The following is a 20,668-nucleotide window of genomic DNA, read 5'->3' as shown; positions in this document are numbered from 1 at the left end:
ACACACACACCCATCAGAATCTTAAAAGTTTCTAAAAAGAATCTTAAAAGTTTGTTTATAGGTTTTAATTTGGTTCAGTCACATATTCAGTCCTGATGGTCTCAACAATATCTTATTCTCAAGGCTATGTTCTTGAAACAGCTCCTAGTGTGGGAATGGTAGGTGGAACATACAGGGGAGGTGTTATGGAGTCTCTGATTACCCAGTCCAGTTGTTGGGTCTACTGACTGTATATCCTCTCAATGACTTTCCCAAACAGTAGCTCAAAGTTTGGTGAATCTTCAGAGGTAGAAAACTTGCCACAGCTTGCTAGCTTGTGACAATAGGGTGGAGGTCTTCCATTTTATTGACTATTAATGAGGAAGAATTGGGGCAATGGTTAAAGACCCAGAACCAGGAAGATGATTCAAAGACAGTTGCCCAAATGGTGTCCTCGCTGTTGCTAAACTTCAGACCAGGGTCTTTGTCACCAATCTGGTGGTTAGCTCCAGGGTTTGTAGCAGTATTTGGAACCATGTAGATCAGAACCTGGAGGGCTTCTCCATTATTTCCTTCTCATTAGCCCTCAGTTCTATCAAACTTCAGGTTCCATATGCAGGATTTCCCACAATAGCCAGCTCTCTTCTAATTCATGGTCTTCATGGTCAAACCCTAATATCTATCTTATATCTTGTTCAACCTAAGCATAGTCCCTTTGCCACCAACCCCACCTCACACTTTAGACTGCTCCTCAGTCTCTGTTATCAGAGTTGAATCAGTTTCCCTGACCTGGTTGTTTCTCTATCTTAGGACTTTGCACTGCATTGTAGTGCATATGACATTGCTCTCCTGTCTTGAATATAAACTTCTGTAACTTGGTTGAGAGTCTACTGCAAAGCAAATATTGTGCTGAGTGCTATTGAGACATGCAGAGATGAATAAAACTGGATCTATCCCAGTCCCTCTATCTCCAAATCTACGGTGTAATGCTTATTGAATAAATGAATAAATGCCTTATTCATCCCATATCTCTTTGATCCTCAGATCTTGAGGATCAAATCAGGAAACTCTGACCCAGGGGCCAGCTGCCTAGTTTTGTAAATAAAGTGATTTGGAACTGAGGCAGGAGACAGCATAGGAAGAGCTCTGAGACTGCACAGCTGTTACTGACCAACATCTAACATTCTGGTTTCAGGCAACACATTTTACCACTTAGGTAGAATAAATAGTAAACTGAGGCAGGGAAGAGGAGGGAGACATGTCTCACATACTAACTGAGCAGTACTGAGCCTGGTTTGATAATATTGCCAGGTGTTCCAACATCACAAGAAACTCTATGTTAGCAAGAAAGGAGGGAAGTCCTTGAAATTCTATGTAGCATTTCCACTATCTGGGAAAGAAAGCCTTGAAACTGTGCTTTCATCCCAAGGCCTGGAATGCGGGAGAGGGTCCCCGGTGCCCAAAGGAGAAGCCCATTAAACAACATTGGTTAATTGTCTACCTTTGCTCACTATCTGTTTTACAGGGGAGTCCCTAATGCTTACAGAAAGAGCCATAAATAACTTTGGAAAGTGCCCCAATTTTAATTAATGGCCTCCTGTCACATATTTGTTTTATAACAAGATGAACAAATGGAGTTTAGAGCAAGATAAGGATTCGGGCTAACAGTCCCCCACACATGCCTAAGTTTGGGTAGTCACATCCCCTGGGAAAGCTGGCATCACATTTACCCATTAATCAATATGTAACTTTTTTCTCCTATTCCACCAACTATATAAGTCCTCAGAACAAAGGACTTGCTCTCTCTCTTGTGGGCTTGGAGTGCTCTTGGCTGTCTGGCCACCAGTCCTCTCAGGCCACTTGGGAGCTTGCCATCCTGGTCTTCAGCTGTTCTTGCTTTTGCTGCCCTGCTTTGCCCTGAAACTTTGCCTCTCACCCCCACTCTAGCTGGTCCTGTTCTCTTCCATGGGAATGGATCACTAATAAACAGATTGTATGCTAATAGATTTGCTGATCTGTAATTATTTACGTGTGTCAGCAAGAAGAACCAAGTTCCTCCTGTCAACAGAACCAGGGCTGGGATTGGGGTTGTGAATGCAAACGGGGCCACATACTAAACCTGACAAGTTCAGGGTTAAGCCTGCATGGAAGGATTTACAAAACTCAGAGACCTGAAGTAACCACATAGGATGGTCAGAAATGAAAACTTTCTAAGTAAAAGCAAGTCAGGGGAGGTAGTCACCTCTTAGGTCAGACAAAGGTCAACCTTTACTTTAATTGAGCTTGTCTATTGTCTTTTTGCATCTACTGATAACATACCTTTGGAATGTCAGGGTAATTTCCTTTTTTCCACACCCCTCACTGAACTGAAGAGCTGAGACCACAAATCCTCTTATTGTTATTATTATCATGTTAATTGTTAACTGTTTCTATCTTATATCCACCTATGTAAAAGAAGTATGTATCTATTCCTTTTACTTTTTATCCAATTCCAGAGGTTTCCCCGCTTTGTTTGCTTCCACTTCTCTAGTCTACCAGAAACAGATTTCGTGTAACCAACCCCCTTATACCTCTTCCTTTGATTCTAATGTATAAAATTAGCTGCAAAACTCCTAGGGAGCATTTTCTCAATCTTTTGAGATTTTACTTCCTGGCAATTGTCAGTTTGGTTCAAATAAACTCACAAAAATTCTTAGAACATTTAAATGTTTCTTATATTGACAGAGTAAACAAGTAAAACAGTTTCATGGCAGTGCAGGGTCAGATTTTATCTTTTTTATTTTATCCTCACTCGAGGATATGTTATTAATTTGAGAGAGAGGAAGGTGGTGGTGAGGGGGACATCAATGTGAGAGAGAAACATCAATTTGAGAAACATTCATCAGTTGCCTCCTGTATGCACCCTGAGCAGGGATGGAACCGCAAACTCAAGTATGTTCCTGAATTGAACCCACAACCTTTTGGTGCATGGGACAACACTCCAACCAAATGAGCCACCTGGTCAGGGCAGATCCTGTCTTTTTTGAAGGGCTGGTTTAGTTTCTCCATGGTTAATGGGAAGCATATTTGGCATCCCCTTCCCCAGCCTGTGTTTCCAGGTTGATCTAAACATGGTGGTAGTGTACAGGACTACTTCAACCTCATGCTTTCCTGCCAATTTTCCTACCAGCCAACTATCCTCAGTCCACTAACATGAACTGTTTGTCCATAAAGCAGGGCACTGTCACATACCTTGGGAACACAGAGATTTAAAACCTGTACCTGCCAATCATCTAGCACTAACCATGGAGCCCATGACCAGAGCAGTGATTTGAAAGCAGAGGATCTGGTTTAGTTCCTAGAGCAGCAGGATGTGGGCTTTGTCAAGACTCAACATGTCCGGGCCTACAAAGGTGGAATAACAATTCCTTCCTCCCATGGTGTTTGTGAGGTTTTAATGAAGACTTTATTTACAAAAGCATTTTGTAAATTGTAAAACCCTGTGTCAATATGAAATCTTTCCATTGGGCTGATTGAAAAAATAAGATATGGCAGAGAAAGGCTGAACTGGGTTTGGCTAAGGGGCTGAGATAAGTAGAACTCTATCAGGGTATGGTCCTCTGTGCTCCCCTACCTGTGCCTGTCATCTGTCATCATGTACAGAGACACGGGTTCAGCTGCCTGCTCAGTGAAAGTCAGACTCGTGAGACAGGTGCTGGTGCAAAAGGAAAGAGATTTATTCAGGTGTGGACCTGGGAGAATGGGGGACTCCTGTCATACCTGCTCAAGCCTATGATTCTTATAGGGTTAGGCAGGAGAGGGCTTTTTTTTTTTCTCCTCCTCCTTCTTCTGTCTATCCAATTATCTTGCTAGTTTGGCCCTGTCCATTCATCTTCCTAGCCTCCCAGAGGCTCAGTGTAAGAACCTCCTCCTGTGCCATCTTGGCCAATGGGGGGGACTCCTGGGGTTCCCTGACTACAGTATCAGGGTCACTGGGGTTAAGGGGAGTGTGGAGCTGCAGGACCTCGATCAGGAAGCCTGGAGATGCCTCAGCCCTCCTCCTGCCTCCCTACTCTGGACTCGGTGCCCGCACATCCAAGGGAGCCAGGTGGAGTCCAGGGATATAGCCCTGCGTCCCGGTGCCCCTGCGCCCTCTGCGCAGCTCCCCAGCAGCCCCCCACTCCAAATGACTGTCTACGGTAACAATGATGAAAGTCACCGTTGTGTATTCTGCCCTTTGCCTTTGCGTTTCTAAAATGGTTTGTGACTCCACGCCTCTTCCGGGGGCCTGTGGGGGTTTCATTTTTGTCCTTTGTACTGTAGGTGATGGTGGTCGGTGGTTGCTTTAATCAGAGGTTTTAATTTCAAATGTAATCATTTTCCAAGAGTAAATTAAGGTTGGGAATAAGGAAAGATCCTAGCGCTAGGTGGCATCCGCGGTTAAAACTGGTAGGAGGGGTGGGCTAGTGGGGCGGGGCGGCTCTCAGGCTTCTGAGACCGACGACCACGCCGGGCCCCCACCCTCCGCTGACGCGATGGGTGGGCGGGGTCGCCGGGGCCAGTCGCTGGTTGCCCCGGACCCAGCGCGCCGGTGGAGCGGCTCGCCGCAGGCCCGGGGTGGGTTCTTCGTGGCAGGTGAGTAGGCACAGAGACGTGGGGTTCGCCGTGCTCTAGGCCAATGGACGGCTTCTGTCCCGCACGCCTCCGCCCCTGAGCTCTGCCAGCTGGGCGAGCGCTTGCGCCTCTCGTCTTGGAGGAGCTTCCGACTCCTGGGGCAGCTTGGGACGACCTGGGTGAGTCAGGGTGGTGGTCCAGGGAGCTGCGCACTCCGGCCGCCGCGTGACCCGGCGCCGAGGACCGGTCCTGGCACGTGTTGGGAATGTGGGGGCCCCAAAAAGGAAGGTTCGGTGTCGGGGGGCAGACCGGCGTTTTGAGCCCAGAAGCCCCACCCAGTGGGTGTTCCAGTTGCCTGCCCCCTGACGCCTCGGGGCGGAGTGCCGGAGCCGCCGGCGCAGAGAGCACTGGAGGTGGGGACGGGTGGTCGGCCCGCACCCGGCAGGAGCCAAGAACTGGAGGCAGATCTGGGTAGTCGAGGGACGGAGCGGAGACCCGAAGACCCTTCTGCTCGTCTGAAGAACAGAAAACTCAAGTGTCTGGAGCACCGGGTGGGGGCAGGAGGGAGATCCCAAGACTGTGCCGTGCGAAACCATTGATTGGTTTCGGGTTAGAGAGAAACTGGGTGGACTCAGGACTGGAAAATGGCAACACATTCCCTCGGGGACTGACATTCTGGAAGGGCGGCACAAGCCGGGAACAGTCTCCGGAGTTGGCCCATTTTGTCTGCACCGACCGGCCGTGGGTGCAGAACCTGTGCCAGCCAGCTTCACAGCCACCTCCCTGCTGCCCCTACCAGAGCTCGTTCAGTCTGCACCAACCCCAGCAAATGCAATTTTGAGGACTAGTGACGGGTCTTGCTGGAGAACAGGGAAGCCAGAGCCTTGAGGATACTATTATTGGTACTCTTTGGAAATGTTACCTTTAATGTGTTCTCCAGGAGAGCAGAACAATGATTTTCAACCTTTTTCATCTCATGGCACACATAAGCTAATTTCTAAAATTCTGTGGCCCACCAATTGTCTGACAAAAAAAACACAAAGTATAATTTTGATTAATTTGCACCAGATGGCTACTGTTGTATTGACTGTTGTCATTTTTTTTTTGACAATCTAAGGGAAGTCAGCGGTCCTGACTAAATAGTCAGGTATTGCATGTTTTAAAAATTCTTGCAGCACACAGGTTGCAAATCGCTGGAGTAGGGGAATAATCCAGATCTGCACACTTCACAGAATGACTGTGGATAGTCTTAAAGGAAAGGAGAGATGGATTCAACTTCAGATCCCAGAAATGCACCTTTCCTGTCAACTTTCTCCTTGGGGATTTAGTTAACTCCCTTGTGAGATGCACTTTTCCTTGCTGATATTTTCAGTTCTATCACCAGTCCACAAAATTGAAAGAAAAAAAGTCAAAAGATTTTTGTGTCTTTATTCTTTTCATCCCACCTCAAGAGGGAAAAGTGGAGTGACTGTCAGTAGGCACAGGGGAATTCAGCCAGGTTTGCTTCAGAGCAGGAAATTCTGGGTGGGCAGGCAACCCTGTGCTGGGCCCAGTCTGAGCCCTGAGTAAGTGCTTGATTTTGGGTTGTTATCACTATTCTTTACAACGTTTTGTATAAATTAAAAATCCAAAGAATCTTTTTTTTTTTTTTTGCTTCTAGATGGGATCTCCGAGAGTGTCTCTGTTAACCTCATTTTCTAATGAAACCAAATCAGAGTGAAGAGAACTGTGCAGGTGGTTGTGCCAGCCCAGGGCTGGTTGCCTCTGGCACATTCTGCTCTAGAGAGTGCTTGGGGACAGTGGATATTGTGTCTTCCATGATACAGAATCTAGGCTTGGAACACTTATTCTGCTGTGGACCAAAAGTATCCTTGAGCAAATTAATCTCTGCACTTTAGGTTAGTTAAAATTGTAGTCAGTTGTTACATGACAAAGTCAGTACTGAGAGGATTCCATGGCACAGAGTAGGAGTTTGATAACTTTTGAAGTTCCTTGACCAAATAAGGAAGCTGTTGTTCCTCACTCCCATCTGTTACTGATATGTTTTATTTCTCTCTTACCTCAGGCTCCTAGAGGTGTTCATGAGCCAGTGGTTAGAAGCAGGGAGAAACACAGATGTCTTCCTAGACCCAACCTGGCATTACTGGACAATGGCAGCTGAGCCAGGGGTGACCAGGTCCCTGAACTCTGTAGCCTAGGCTTTGAGGGAACCAAAGGAAGACAACTCCTTGAAGCAGATACATCTGTCACAGGAAGCCTTCTCAAACTTTGGACCTTTGTAAAACCTCTCTTTCTTTTCTCTGCTATCTCAGGGTGACAGCCCAGGGAGGTATCCAGTCTGCCCTGGGAACAAGGCCAGAAGTGAATAAAGTGAAGAAGAGACACCATGGGAGAGAAGGTGTTTGGCCAGCTGAAACAAATGGAACCTGTGCAGCAGAGGCTGCTCCCCAGCACTGATACTGTCAGGGAGGCCCTGCAGGCAGCTGTGAAGAGAGAGTGCTGGTGGGCAGCCTGGGCAAAGGTGAGGAGACCGAGCTGTAGAGAGGAGTCAGGTCCTGGCAGCAGCTTCTTCATCTGTTCCCTGTCTACACATCAAATGGAATCTCAGGCTGTGTCAAGCTGAACAACACACAGAAAGGGGCTGCCAGGCCTTTCTCTGTTCCCTGCATCACCCTGGCATCCTTCATAGAGTACTTCCTGAAATTTGTCAGAGTGGCGACCTTTTTCCCTTTGCTTCCCCTTCCTATTTTCAGTGTATACTCCTCCCTTGTCTCCTATATTTTTCTTCTCTCCATCTTTCTTTTTCATGTATCACATTTGCTGGCTTTATTCCTGTTTTTCCTATTTCCCCCCTACTTCCATGGTTCTGTTTTTCTCTTTGTTTTCTGAACCTTGAAACCAGATGTCTGTCTTTATGTGTACAGACTCCTTGAACCTCTCCTGCTCTTCCAGAAGCCAGTCACCTTTGAGGATGTGGCAGTGAATTTCACCCAGGAAGAGTGGGAATGTTTGGATGCCCGTCAGAGGGTCTTCTATCAGGATGTTATGTCAGAGACCTTCAAAAATCTGGTGTCTGTGGGTAAGAAGCTGGGGCTCCCTCAACAAATTTCTTATGCCAGGACCTTGTGACATTTGGTTTCCCTGGACAGGCCAATCAGCTTACATGTAGCTTCACTGACCCTTGGTTCTCATGTGTGACAGATCTGGGTTAGAAAAGAAATGCAAGTCTGCCAAGGTAACACTGGTAACATGATAACAGTGTTCTCAAAATCTGCAAACTTAGTAAGTATTGATTCATTGAATCAAGTATTGATTCATTGAATCAATACTTACTGAGTCACTCCTGTTAAAACACTTAGTTATACACTTAGTTAGGAGCTTGTCTTTTGAGTGTCTTCCCCTGCATCTACATGTCTAGATTATTGTTCTTAAACCAAAGATACAAAAGAAAGTAGCCTGTTGTCCCCATTCAGTGTAGAGAGACCAAGCCTGGGACCTCAGTTCTTTTTCTCCTTCCCACTCACCCACTAGAATCTTTCTGTCTAATCCAGATCTGATCACCAAGCTTGAACAAGAAGAGAAACAGTGGAGAGCAGATCTCTGTCCCCCAAATGGAGAGGGCCTTTCTTCAGGTAAGAAAGAGATCATCGGCTCGAGTCCCTTGGCTTCAAGAAGATGAATATATAAGCCATCAAGACAAGTGAATTATCTCCAGTTTCTAGAGATTGAGGCACTACATGTAGGTTGCTTATGTCAGTGATACTCCTTTGATGCAAGTCCTTTCCATGAGAAAAGGAAAGAAAGAGGGATGAACTTGATGCCAAGCTGGAGTAGAGGAGACTTGTTCCTGAGAGTCGAGTAAGGACTCGAGAGAAACTGAATGAATGCCAGGCTGACTACCTCCTGGATGCCAGGACACCCAAGTTTACACCTCTCATCTTAGCTTGATTTTTAATAGCACCTCCTTTCACTCATACCCTTGTCTGCATGATATGTTATCAAAATGAGAGGAAATGGATTTCAGAATATGTGGTAATGGGTTAAAATTTTAATCTGATATCGTTAAAAAGTCCCAGTTAAACTTTTATTTGCTTTTAATTTGAAAAACACAAGAAATTATTCTTAACTCTAGCCCATGAGGTCTAAGAGTGAGGCTGAATGTTCTGGTTAGATGAGTGAGGGCAGGACGAGGGAAGGAGCTTGGACTGAGTGGTGTGTTGGGGCTCTCAGGGTGAATCTTGTTGCACTATTCTTCCTTGTTCATTATAGGAAGCAAGAAGGAGGAACTTCAAGAACACAGTCAGAGTTTGAGAGATGAGGACACTGGATGCAGAGGGTCAGGCCTGTCCTCTGCTCTGCCTGGGCCCGTGGGCAGGACCCCAGTGTTTCCAGCATCCTGGGCTGGGCCACCCTTTCCCTGCCACATCTGTGGTAGGTGTTTCAGTAAGCGCTCCAACCTCCATTACCACCAGTTTGTCCACAATCTTAAGGGGACGAACAACTGCAGCCAGTGTGGGAAGTCATTTCGGAACCCCAAGGCCCTCGGCTATCACAGACGCATACATCTTGGGGAGAGGCCCTTCTGTTGTTCACTTTGTGACAAGACCTACTGTGATGCTTCTGGACTGAGTCGTCACCGCCGTGTCCATCTGGGTTACCGGCCCCATTCATGCTCCTTCTGTGGGAAGGGCTTCCGGGACCAATCTGAGCTCAAACGCCACCAGAAGACACACCAAAACCAGGAGCTAGTGTCTGAAAACCAGAAGCATTTTGTGACAATTCTAGGTACCACAGCTGGATTCCAGGAATCCACTGTCAGGAGCCAGGGGCTTGTGGCTGGGCACCACACATCAGTGACCAGGACCCAAGAACCCATATTTAAAACCAAGGGTCCTGTAGCTCACCCCCAGCCATCCATAAGTAGAAACCAGGAATCTGCAGCCAAGAACCAGGTGATCACTGTGAGAACTCAGACACCAGTTACTACAACACCAGGGCCTGTGACCAGGACTCAGGCAGCCAACTGTAGAGTCCTCTGCCTGAATTCCAGGTCCAAGTCTCACCTACCAAAGCCTTCAAGACTCAAGGTTTTCTCTTGCTCTTATTGTCCTTTGACTTTTAGTAAGAAGGCCTATCTCTCCAGGCACCAGAAGGCCCACCTCATAGAACAGTCAAACTGCTGCTTCTGCTGTGGCAAGTCCTTCAGCTCATTATCTGGGCTGGTCATGCACCAGCAGACTCACTGGAAGCAGAAGATCTACCGTTGCCCTGTCTGCGACATCTGCTTTGGGGAGAGGGAGGATCTTGTGGGTCACTGGGGGACATACAAAGGCAAGGGGCTGTGCTTGGGAAGTCCCCATAAATGCTGGGCTGTCCTGGGCCAGTGGCTTGGCCTTTTTCACAATGGCTCCCCTATGGCAGGGAAGGAAATGGATCTCCTAGGATCCACACCCCCAGGGGAGGGGAGGGAAGGAAGGGAGAATGTATGCAGAGGAAAAGAAGGAAATGAGGCAGGCAGGGTCTTGGAACATAAATAAATGGCCTTTCTGACTGAGACCTTTCCTTGTGTTTGGTTTTCTTGATGACCTATAGAGGTAAGGAGGCTGGTATAGAGGAAGAGAGGAAAGGACAGTAAAGGACATGCACAAAGGAAAAGGGACAGGAAGTGGCACGTGGAAACATGTACATTAGCACCTTGCTTGTTTATTTGTGTCTCAAAAAAGATCAAGCAGTCGTAGAATAAAACAGTGGATACCCTGATAGGTATGAAAATGGGAGGAAAAGGATGAGACAAGGGAGGTCTGAGGGACTTATCTGTACAAGTTGTGGGAGTAAAAGGGAAGCCTTCTAAAGCAGGTGGGTAGCCCAGGTTGCATTCTTTGTTCCCAGCTCCTCAGTGGGCTTCAGGGACAAGATGAAGCTCTGGCCAGTATCTGTGGATTTCTCCCTATGTCCTCACTCTGCAGCTTATACAGCTCTTTGATGTTTTGGGCTCATGATGTTCATTTTCTTCCACCCTCTACTCAGCCCTCTGGGGCTGAGGTCTTGGAAGTAACAACCACCATTTGCAAAATTGGCATGCTGTGGTTTCCACAGAGGAAGTTCCTGGTCTTCAGTTAGTGTCAGAGACCCTGCTGTGCATTCTTCTCCAGCACAGGTGTCCTCTGATGAGGAGCGTCTGCCTGACTTCCAGATGAAAGGCAGAGGAGTTGGAAAGATGCAGGTAGAAAAAAAATGGGGTAAGAAAACAGCTGGGAAAAGGTAGATGACAACAGAGAAACCCATGGGTGCATAGATAAGGTGGAACAACAGATCAGTGTTTATCTAAAAAAAAAAGTTTAGAAAGAATGAAATCCTATTTGGAATTTAGAACATTCCTGGAAGTGCAAGTGCAACATCCTCAGAGATCAATCTTTGGACCAGCCAGGTTTTTCTCCACTTTTGTCAAGATGCAGTATCACTCAGAAGGGGTTTCCTAGAAGGAGAAAATAACTTGAAAAATTTGTTAGTAGTTTCTATAATGAAACCATTAAACCAGGGGAAAGCCCTCTGGGGTCATCTTGTCTCTTGTCTGCCTCAGTGGGTGATCTTGGAGCTAAGGCATTGGGAAGCTGGCCTAAGGAGTGAAGTTTTTCCCCAGGGGCACTGAAGATGGCAGTGCCCCAAGCTTTGGCTGCCACCTGTAAGGCTGGCAGAGGTGGCTCCTACCTCACAGGAGTCCCCCTTCCGCCCATGCAGCCCAGCCCCTTCTTTCCTCTGGGATTTCTATTCCTCAGTAGCCCCCTCTTTCTCTTGCTGCTTTTCTGTGTGGGTTTTTTTGGTTGTTGTTATTGTTTAGTCTTAATAGGAAGGAGGAGAAAACTTACTTAGTTCTTCAAGAAATTGCCCTGAAAACAAAGAGAAATAGGTGACTGGTGGAAGATGACTAGCTCCTTCTCTACACCCTCCCTGTGCAGATCCACAAGGACCCACCCTTCCCTTTTCACTGACAGACTCTGGATTCTCAGAATCCTGCAGTTGGCCCTGGGGACAAAGGAAGGAAATCCCTGCCTGCATCTGGAGCCCTGGTTCGTCTTTCTCTCTCCCATTCTGGACTGACTCAATCCCCCACAGTTCAGTGATCCTGTTTGTCACCCCACCACTGCACCTGCTAGTCTTCGATGTAGCCAGTTGTAGCAGATGATCAAGGCAGCCAGGGGTCCAAGAACTGGCACGATTACAAACAGGGTTATCTTCCAGCAGGGCACCCTCAGAAAGTGGGGATCTGAATTGTCCACCGAAAACAAACAGGATTAACCATGCTCTCTCCTCTACATAATGTATTGGGGTTCTTAAGATGTTGCATAAATCTCAAAATTTTGCACCTGAACAACATTCTAGTGGGGCTTGGTGTCTTCACTTTTCCTCCAAGAAGCCTTCCCCGATTAATCATGTATAGTTCTTTTTGTACTAATGAAAACACCACCACAAGAGTTCAGTTGGTTGTATATGTCTATTTGTTCTCCAGTTAATTCATGTATATGTATCACCTTCCCAACTAAACATCAAGTATTTATTCAGAGGATCTGTTTACCTCCCCTTTGTATTTCCTGAGAAGAGAAATAGTGTACACGATGTAATCCCTACAGACTGAATTAACAGGTGAAGTGGTTAGTACACTCTGGAACATAAGTGTGGTGTACGTATTTACTAATATCCTAGATACAGGGGATTTATTCAAGGAAAAAGAGTGGGAGAAGACCAACCAGAAACCAGGGATCCTTACTTCCCCAGGTGACTGGAACCAGTGAAATAGCTGACCTGGGAGGACCAGGTACCGCATCACTTACCAAAAGTCCTGTGAAGATTCTCTGAAAAGAACAAATGGAAAGAGATTTAGAAGGCATTCAAAAGTGATACTTTTTCCTCTAAGTCTTTGTTTTTTAATCATTTAAAATTATTTCTTGCTGGCATTATGCAATACGAGGCAAACTAGCATTTTGTGTCTATCCTGGCTCAGCAGGGAAGATAAATGAAAATTTCTGTCATTCTGAGTTGCTTTGGTGGTTTTAAATAGTGAATTTTCTACCTGAAGGAAACTCATGGTATTGGGACAGAAGCCAAGGTGTTCCAAGAAAATGACCATTTTTGTCATTCCCAAAACCAAAAGGGAGGGATCGAAGAGGGAAAATGCCTGGAACTCACCTATCTCTGCTCGAAGTTTTCCTAAAATAGAAAAAGGCAACATTTTTAGTTCTTGCTCTGGCATGAGTTGGGCCCTTACATACCCAGTGCCCCAGGCCTTTGTGTAAGCTCTCTGCCTAGTCCAGGAGCATCCTTTGGATGGAAAGAACACCAGACTTATAGCCACGAGTTCAGGCTGTTTCCCTAGCTATTGTCTGGATTAAATATTGGGATAAAGAATGTGGAGAGCCTCAGGTGGACAGCGAAGTGGCAAATCAAGGTTTTATTACCTTTCTCACCCCTCTTTGCTCCTTGGTTTTTCTCAGTTTTCATTGCCACTCCACCCTGCTGGGTTGTCACTTTGTAAATGTAAATAAAGGCACTTCCCATTTGAACAAGGAAGTGAGGAACTAAACATTTAGTTGAACAGCTACTTTTGACTGGCTCTTTTCTAGGCACTTTACATAACACTGTCCCCTTTAATCCTCCCTTACCATTTAGGAGGGAGGATGTGACCTGTACTTGGCAGGTGGGACAACTGAGCTGGGATTCAAACCCAGGCTGCATAATTCATTGATCAGGTTCTTTCCGCTCAGCACATGGACTGAAGGCCTTTTTTATGTGGGATGAATTCAAGGGAAGAAAAGAGCCCCCATTTTTGATGCCACCAATGTCCCTTCTTCCCCTTACTCGAAGCCCTCATTGCTACTTAATCCTTTTAGGAATGGGAGGGGAAAGAATTCAAGGTCCTGGTGTGCTTTGGCTTTGAGAACATTTCAGGGGTGGGGGTGGGGGGGGTGGGGAGAAGGCTGGGAATGGAAGCTTTAGGCACATAAGAGGAGCTTCACTGAGAGCTAAACAGGGTTTTTAGTGTTGAATGGAGAAGAAGGAGCTGGTGAATACCTAGTATGTGGTAAGGATTTTCACTCAGTATTTTTATTTAACCCCCTAATAGCCTAGGCCTGTCTGACTCTGAAATTCACTCCCCTAGGTATGTGAAAGTGCTCCACATGGTGCTGGGGCCAGAAGATGGGGCTTAGGCCTGAGCTCTGTTACTTACAAGCTGTCAGGTTGAGTAAATCAGGGAACCACTCCAGGCCTCAGTTGCCTCCTCTGTAAAGTAGGGCTATTATATGTCACCCTACCTCATAGGGAGATACAAGGTCCTATTATTTACACAAAAGCATTCTGTACTGTATAAAACCTGTCATTATGGAATTCTAAACCAAGAAGTCATTAAAAATAAATTTTAGCTGATCAAGGTCTAAGAGGCCAGCTCATTTCAGGGATGGGCCCCAAGCTGTCCCCACCAGCCTGTACCTCTCAGTCTATGCTGCAGGCAGAGGAAGAGCAGGCCTGTGGCCAGCTGTAGGAGGAACACAGGAAGGACTGCCATGGCAACCAGCACTCCAGGACTGATCCAGTAGAAGGGATCTGAAAGCAGAAGTGCATGGCTCAGTGCTGTATCGCACCCCCCCCCGACAGTACAGTGCCCACAGTGAGATAAATCAGGTCAAATAAAGGAATGACTATCACCAAGATTCAAAGAAGATGGCACAGAATTGATACCTGGGCTTAGTCCTGAAGGAAAAGAGGGTTTCTAAGAAGGGCTGGAGGTTAGACCAACAGCATTCAAGGTTGCATATTGGGCTAGTCTTGGAGAGTTTTGAGAACAAGCTAAGGGACTTACAGCTACTTGCAGCTAACTGTACACTGACAGATTCCAAGCTGAGGAGTGACAAGACCTGGTTACTGACCACAGAAGTAGGGGAGACCCCAGGGAAGTCAGTTAAGAGGGCATGGTATAGTAACAGTAAAAACAGGAGCCTGAACTTGGGTAGTGGTGGAGGTGTAGGAAGTCAAGGGGTCTGTGAACTTAAATTTTAAAAAATCACCTTATTTTTAGTAACATTTAAGCTGAAATTTAGTGTTTCTTTCGATTATAAGCAACACACTGCAATAATATGAACAAATATTTCATAGTTCAGTGTTTCATAGCACATTTGAATTGTAGAAATCTCAAAATATCACTTATGTCCATCATCACTTTGAAATGCACTAATTATCAGGGCCATCCCATATCTTGTTATTTTAATATTTTGGTAACTATTTTAGTACAGATGTGTTTTATTTTACACATTGAAAACATCCTTCTGTGAAGGGTCTATCATCACAGTCTGCCAAAAGGGTGCAACGTACACACAAGGGTTAAGAACCCCTTTTCTGGAGCTTTTGAGAAAGGAAGATCCACAGAATTTAGTAACTGAGCATATGTGCAGTGGGATGGGTAATGAGAGAGAGGGTTCAGATCTCTGGTCCCTACCTCCTTTCCATTCTAGAGTCTGCTCAGCAGTGCCCCCAGCTCTGTCTGTCTAGTCTCAATGTGCCATGCTGCGGTCCAAACTTGCTCATCTTGCTCTCTACTTTAGGGCGCTGGACAAAATACTGCCATCAGAGTTAAGAATTAAATCACAGCAAGCAACATTAAATAGGTCAGGAGAGCCCTGGCCAGATAGCTGAATTGGTTAGAGCATTGTCTGGATCCACCAAGGTTGTAGGTTTGATCTCTGATCAGGAAACACAAGAAGCAACTAACAAATCAATGTTTTTCTCTCTTTTCTGTCCTCTCTCTTTCAAATCAATAATAAAAAAAGTTCATTTTAAAAAAGAATAAATGGTCAGGAGGTTTTCTTAAATATAAATACAAACAGAAGAAAATGCAGCAAAGTCTATTTTCAAGTTGTTATCTGAAGTTACCTGTAATGGCATGGTTGGCAAGCACATATATTATTAGTTCTTTTTTTGCACACTTTTTTTTGTCTATGGCCATACCACCCTGAATATGCCCAGTACAGATAATGTGCGATAGAGTTGCACACTTGGAACCTGTATAATTTTATTAACCAATGTCATCCCAATAAACTTTTTTTAAAAGAGTAAAACAAAAAATGAACACATTAAAGATCATAACCACAATACTATTACCACATTTTTTTAAAATTAACAAAAATTTCATAATATCATGAATATCCAGTCTGAGTTCAAATTTTTCTAATTGTTTCATAAGTATTTTTATATTTTATATTTTTCTAATTGGTTTGAGTTGAATCCAAACAAGGTCCACAGTTGGCGTTTTCCCTGTAGTGTTTCCCATGGTCTAAATATTGCATTGTACAAAGTCAAGTCTCCTTCTGTATTTATTTATTTATTTATTTAGTGGTCATATAATTTTTTAAAATCCTCACCCAAGGATATTTCCATTGATTTTAGGGAGAGAGAAAGGGGGAAAGAAAGAGAAACATCAGTGTGAGAGAGAAACATCGATTTGTTGTTCCACTTATTCAGGAGTTCACCAGCTGATTATTGCATGTGCTCTGACCAGAGATTGAACCCCACAACCTTGGTGTATCAGAAGGATATTCCAACCAGTTGAGCTACCCAGCCAGGGCTCTTCCTGTCACCATTCATCTCATCCCTTTACTCTTTCCTACCTTCCCCCACCCCAGTAAAGTATTCTTATATTTGAGTGATACACACTTAAGGATTTAGCAATGAAATGATAATGCTGCCTAGGATTTGCCTCAGTAATTTAGTTGGGGAGGGTGGTAATGAGAGGGGTCAGGTGAAACAGTTTGTCTTTTGGTCATAACTGTTGCAGGCAGTGATGGGTACTTGGGAGCTCATTATTGCTATTCTCTCCACCTCTGTATATGTTTTAAAGTTTCATAATGAAGAATTTAAAGAAAGGAGTAAACTATTAATAAAAACACACACACACACAAAGAAAAAGTAAGGTCAGAGAGACAACAAAACTCTTTGGTGAAGGAGGGGCGGTAATGACATCTGAAACTTGCAATAATACAGTTATTGCATTTTAGTCCTAAATTTGCCCCAGTTTTCTGGCTTAACAGGCTAGGTGGTCCATTGTTTAGTTGTGAGACACTCTTTTTATAGGCTCTTGGGCATGCAGACTATGAGATGGGAGCAGAAGGCCTGGAATGTAGAAACCAATCCAAAGGAAAAATTTCTCCCCTGAGGCAAAGTTTTTACATTACTTTTTTTTTTTTTGGTGTGCTGGGGGTGGGGGTGTACTGTGGGGCAGTTATTGAACTAGGAAGCTATTGAACAGGAAGGAGGGAAATCTGCAAACTAGAGAGGTCTTCAGTATTACACTTCTTTGCAGGTAAAAATCCACACCCTCCTCCCCTCTAGAAAAAATTGTTGTATGAAGAACATTCTATGACACACAAAGCTATTCATATCCCTGCACTCTATCTCTAGAAATAGTGCTTTGTTATCCTGCATACAATGCCATCATCTGGTCCCAGCCTGTAGCAGTCAGCCTGGAGATACAAAACTGACCTATTGTCTGATGTTTTGCTACAGGTGGGGAGGAGGGAAAGAAGAGAAAAAGAAACTACTGAGGCTTGGGCCCTCAGAACATTTTTGTCCTTCAATTAAATAGCAATTAACTTTCAACCTGGCTGGTAGTTCATTGGTTGGAGCTTCATCCAAATAGCCAAGGTTGTGGGTTTGACCTTAGGTCAGGGCACATACAAGCATCGACCAGTGAATGCATAAACAAGTGGAATATCAAATCAATGTTTTTTTCTCTCTCCACCTTCCTCTATCTCTTAAAGTCAATAAATAAATTTTTTGAAAATAGTAATTAACTTTGAAAACTCCCCTTTCACCTACTTTACCTTGTCTATAATTTAACCATCCTGGTATAAAACAAAAATAATACTAATAAATTGCAAAGTCATCCATCACACAAAACATACTGAAAATGAAATTCTGGATAAAGGGAGTGGTGGAAGTAAAATCTCTCTCTATATAATCACCTATAATTATATTCAGATGTTTGTTTCACCTGTTTATTCAGTTCAACTATGTTTACCAGGAATATATTTTTCATAATGTTTCTCATCTAACAAAACACATCAATTTTGGAATTCACTGTAATTAATAGGATTTGGTCAATTTGACTCGTTAGGAGTAATCCTCTTGTTTATAACAAATAAACAAAGTCATACTCCAAAGCAAACAAGAAGGAAAAAAGTCCATTTGCCAACTTTGATTAACTTTCAGGTTATTCATATTCTCCTCTAATAGCACACAGTAATCAGGAACTGATTATTTTGGGTTTGTTGCTTCCATTTACCACTTTTTTCTATTTTTGTTTTTATTTCTTTAAAAGATTTTTTCTTTAATTTTTCTTTATATGTACCCAGGAATGTACATTTATATATACTTTTATATGAGTGGATAAATATGATCATAAGGATAATTATGGTCTTTCCTTTTATGATCTTTGGTTGGACCACACCCCAGTTTCTTCTCCTCTCTTCCCTGGAAGTGAACCATGTTAGCTTTCTTATGGATCTCTTTTCATATTTTTCTCTGAGATATACATAATATATTCACAAACATAAGGTTTTGTTTTTGTTCCCTACATTTGTACCTTGCTGTTGTCACTCAACAATACCTTGTGGAATGCCTGTGAGCCATCTGTTATAGACCTAAAACAATCTTTTTAACAGCTGCATAATATTCTCAGTATGGATAAGAACATTTATTCACTCACTTCCCTACTTGTGGGCATTGACTTTCATCCTGGGGTCCTCTCCCATTTTGAATAATAACTCAGCATACATCTGTGAGTGCATACATACTTCTGTACTGATGTACATATTTCTATGGAATTGACTGCCAGGAAAGAGATGTTTGGGTTGAAGGAGCTCATATCAAGTAAGAGAATGATTAAAATCTCAGAAGGAGGTCTTGGCCACCCAATAAATGATACTTAGTAGTATATATGGCACTACTTACCTTCCACTTTCAATTCCATTGCTGCCTCCTCTTGATAAGAATGATCTCGGAAAAAGCAGGTAAAACCTCCTTCATCTGAGAACCTTACATTCCTGATCCTGAGGGTCACTTTTCCCTCACCAATACTGTCTTTGAGCAACTCCGTCCGGCCCCGATATTCAGGTGCTTGCTCTCCATCCTGATCCTTGCCATTTCGGTAGAGATGAACCACCCGAGAGAAGGGGGGCCGGTACCATCCCACCTCCATGCCTGTAGCATTCCTTCCAGGAGATAAGTGACATGGCAATTCCACTTCATGCCCCGCCAGAGCCCAGATGGGATACCCTGGTCCTATTACTCTGAACTGTCCTGTCCAAGACACCAAAGAAAAGAAACTGAGCATCAGCAGGAACGTTGACAAGCCTGTCATGGGAAGGACTGATTCATAGCAGGAAAAGAAGAAGATATTCAGTTTTTAAATGGAGTTTTGAATAATTATTTTAAATGGCATTCTAGAACAGGGAAAGAACTCAATTTTTCTTCTTGAATATTTATATAAATATAAGACCTCTAGTTATAGAACTATCATGAGTATCCTGAACAGAACATTCTGGCATGTGGTCATCTTGACAGTTGCCGCTTACCTCTCTGCCAACTGTGTCCATCCCTGTTCTTCAGCCCAGCCTTTAGGTCCTATGTTGAACCATGGTCTAATTTCTTACAGTTTAATTCTTCATGGGCCTCCCTGTTTGGACTTGGCCAAATTGATCCCTACTCTCTTCTAGAGGTTTTACTTTTGTCATTCCTCCACTGGTGCCTCTTCACCACTTCTCAGTTCTCTGTCCTTGCTCCCAACCTGTTTCCAAATACTTCTCCACTGAGACCTTGTACCCTACCCTGGCCATGGCTCCATTTCCTTCTTTTTTTCTTCTGCACCTCCAGCCCTCGCTACAGCTCCTGGACCCCACCCTGTACACTCCCAGTCTCTTCTGACATGGAATGTGTCTCCTCAGTTAGATTCAGGGCTACTAGAAGATAAGGCTGGTTTCCCAATACACCTGCAAATGTCTCCCTGGGGAGGAGCGCAGGGACTGGGCCTCATCTGTGAGGGGCTCCTTGAAGTTGGGAATCTGTCCTCTGTTTTTTTTATAACTCCCCAGCACATGAGCACAGAGTACCTCTCCAAAAACTTATTAGTGCCTGATCATGTGGAGCAGACCTCCTAAATGTGAGAAGATATTATAATCCAATAAACATCAATTGCAACTTACTATGGGATAGGCATTGCTAAGCATGTTATGTACCTCATTTCACTGAACCCTGACAGCAACTCCAAGAAATTGTTATTATATCCCTATTTGGTAAGTGAGTAACCAAAGCTAAAAGATGGATAAGAATGAGTTCAAGGAGAACCTGGAGTTAAGTTAGGGTTCTATTCTGAGAGCTATAGGTAACCATGGAAGTTTTCTGCAGAGGGGAAAAATGCCAGCACATCTATGTTTCAGAAAGATAATTTGCATGGCAACTTGAGGATGAATTGAAGCAGGTGAGTCTAGGAAAACTGGCCTTTCTGTTCTCAGGGACTCCCAGGGCAGGAATAAAGATCAACCTTACCTGCATCACTAGAAGACAACTGGAGGAGGAGGAGGAGGAGGCAGGGGAGGCAGTTGGGCAGAGAGGAGCTCAAGAAACTTGCCATTTCCACTCTCACTGGGGACACAGACCCCCTGCAGCAGGGTCAAGACAAGCAGAGACCTTGGGGTACATGTTCCCCACTGCTGAAAAAGCCTGAGGAAGGATCTGGGAGGGCAGTGTGCTGGCCTCGCCTCCTCCTGGCATGCTGCAGCTGTGCTCAGAGGAACACTCCCACGTCATCCTTGCCAGGCACTTACACAAAAGGGCTACAGACCTAGGCGATGACCAGGGTTTGCCTTCCCACCCCCTCAGAGCTACAGAGAAGAGGCTGCCTGGTACCGGGCCTTCCTCCCCTACTCCCTCCCAGTGACCCAGCCTTTGAAGGGGCTCCTAGGATCTGACCGTTTGGAAGCAGGACTCATTGGCTTTCAGGCTTGTCCATGTAGTGTGTAAGGCTCCTTCAACCTCTGTCCTCCCAGTATTAGCC

At 44.6% G+C, this 20,668-nt stretch overlaps 2 protein-coding genes across 5 annotated transcripts; one reads left to right on the top strand and one right to left on the bottom strand.

Moving 5' to 3' along the window:
- Positions 1–4,503: 4,503 nt before the first annotated feature.
- ZFP57 (ZFP57 zinc finger protein) lies at positions 4,504–10,908 on the top strand. Of its 3 annotated transcripts, none has more exons than XM_036023736.1 (5): positions 4,504–4,593; positions 6,885–7,093; positions 7,525–7,651; positions 8,124–8,204; positions 8,842–10,908. In XM_036023736.1, exons 2-5 carry the CDS (start codon positions 6,959–6,961, stop codon positions 10,107–10,109), a joined length of 1,611 nt encoding a protein of 536 aa, XP_035879629.1. In that variant the 5' UTR covers positions 4,504–4,593; positions 6,885–6,958; the 3' UTR covers positions 10,110–10,908. The 3 variants fall into 3 exon arrangements, with proteins under 3 accessions (XP_035879629.1, XP_028364453.1, XP_028364452.1); XM_028508652.2 differs by having other exon boundaries at positions 7,497–7,651; XM_028508651.2 differs by lacking the exon at positions 4,504–4,593 and having other exon boundaries at positions 5,668–7,093.
- A 5-nt stretch (positions 10,909–10,913) lies between these two features.
- On the bottom strand, positions 10,914–20,442 carry MOG (myelin oligodendrocyte glycoprotein). 2 transcript variants are annotated; one of them, XM_028508656.2, is made up of 8 exons: positions 20,161–20,439; positions 18,568–18,915; positions 14,056–14,169; positions 12,757–12,777; positions 12,402–12,422; positions 11,720–11,836; positions 11,439–11,459; positions 10,914–11,047 (listed from the first exon to the last, which is right to left on the bottom strand). In XM_028508656.2, exons 1-8 carry the CDS (start codon positions 20,243–20,245, stop codon positions 11,034–11,036), a joined length of 741 nt encoding a protein of 246 aa, XP_028364457.1. In that variant the 5' UTR covers positions 20,246–20,439; the 3' UTR covers positions 10,914–11,033. The 2 variants fall into 2 exon arrangements, with proteins under 2 accessions (XP_028364457.1, XP_035879636.1); XM_036023743.1 differs by lacking the exon at positions 11,720–11,836 and having other exon boundaries at positions 20,161–20,442.
- Positions 20,443–20,668: the final 226 nt, after the last annotated feature.

This window comes from Phyllostomus discolor, chromosome 4 (assembly GCF_004126475.2).
Source record: "Phyllostomus discolor isolate MPI-MPIP mPhyDis1 chromosome 4, mPhyDis1.pri.v3, whole genome shotgun sequence".
NCBI lineage: Eukaryota > Metazoa > Chordata > Mammalia > Chiroptera > Phyllostomidae > Phyllostomus > Phyllostomus discolor.
The sequence above is the reverse complement of the archived record's forward strand: the minus strand, read 5'-3'. Positions and strand labels throughout refer to the sequence as shown.

Coding starts and splice junctions, on each gene's coding strand:
- ZFP57 (XM_036023736.1), top strand. CDS start 6,959: ATGGGAGAGAAGGTGTTTGGCCAGCTGAAACAAATGGAACCTGTGCAG. Junction 7,094..7,524: donor GGTGGGCAGCCTGGGCAAAG/GTGAGGAGACCG, acceptor CTGCTCTTCCAG/AAGCCAGTCACCTTTGAGGA. Junction 7,652..8,123: donor CAAAAATCTGGTGTCTGTGG/GTAAGAAGCTGG, acceptor TGTCTAATCCAG/ATCTGATCACCAAGCTTGAA.
- MOG (XM_028508656.2), bottom strand. CDS start 20,245: ATGGCAAGTTTCTTGAGCTCCTCTCTGCCCAACTGCCTCCCCTGCCTC. Junction 14,170..18,567: donor AATGGAATTGAAAGTGGAAG/GTAAGTAGTGCC, acceptor TTCTGCTTTCAG/ATCCCTTCTACTGGATCAGT. Junction 12,778..14,055: donor CCTGCAGCATAGACTGAGAG/GTACAGGCTGGT, acceptor TTTCTATTTTAG/GAAAACTTCGAGCAGAGATA.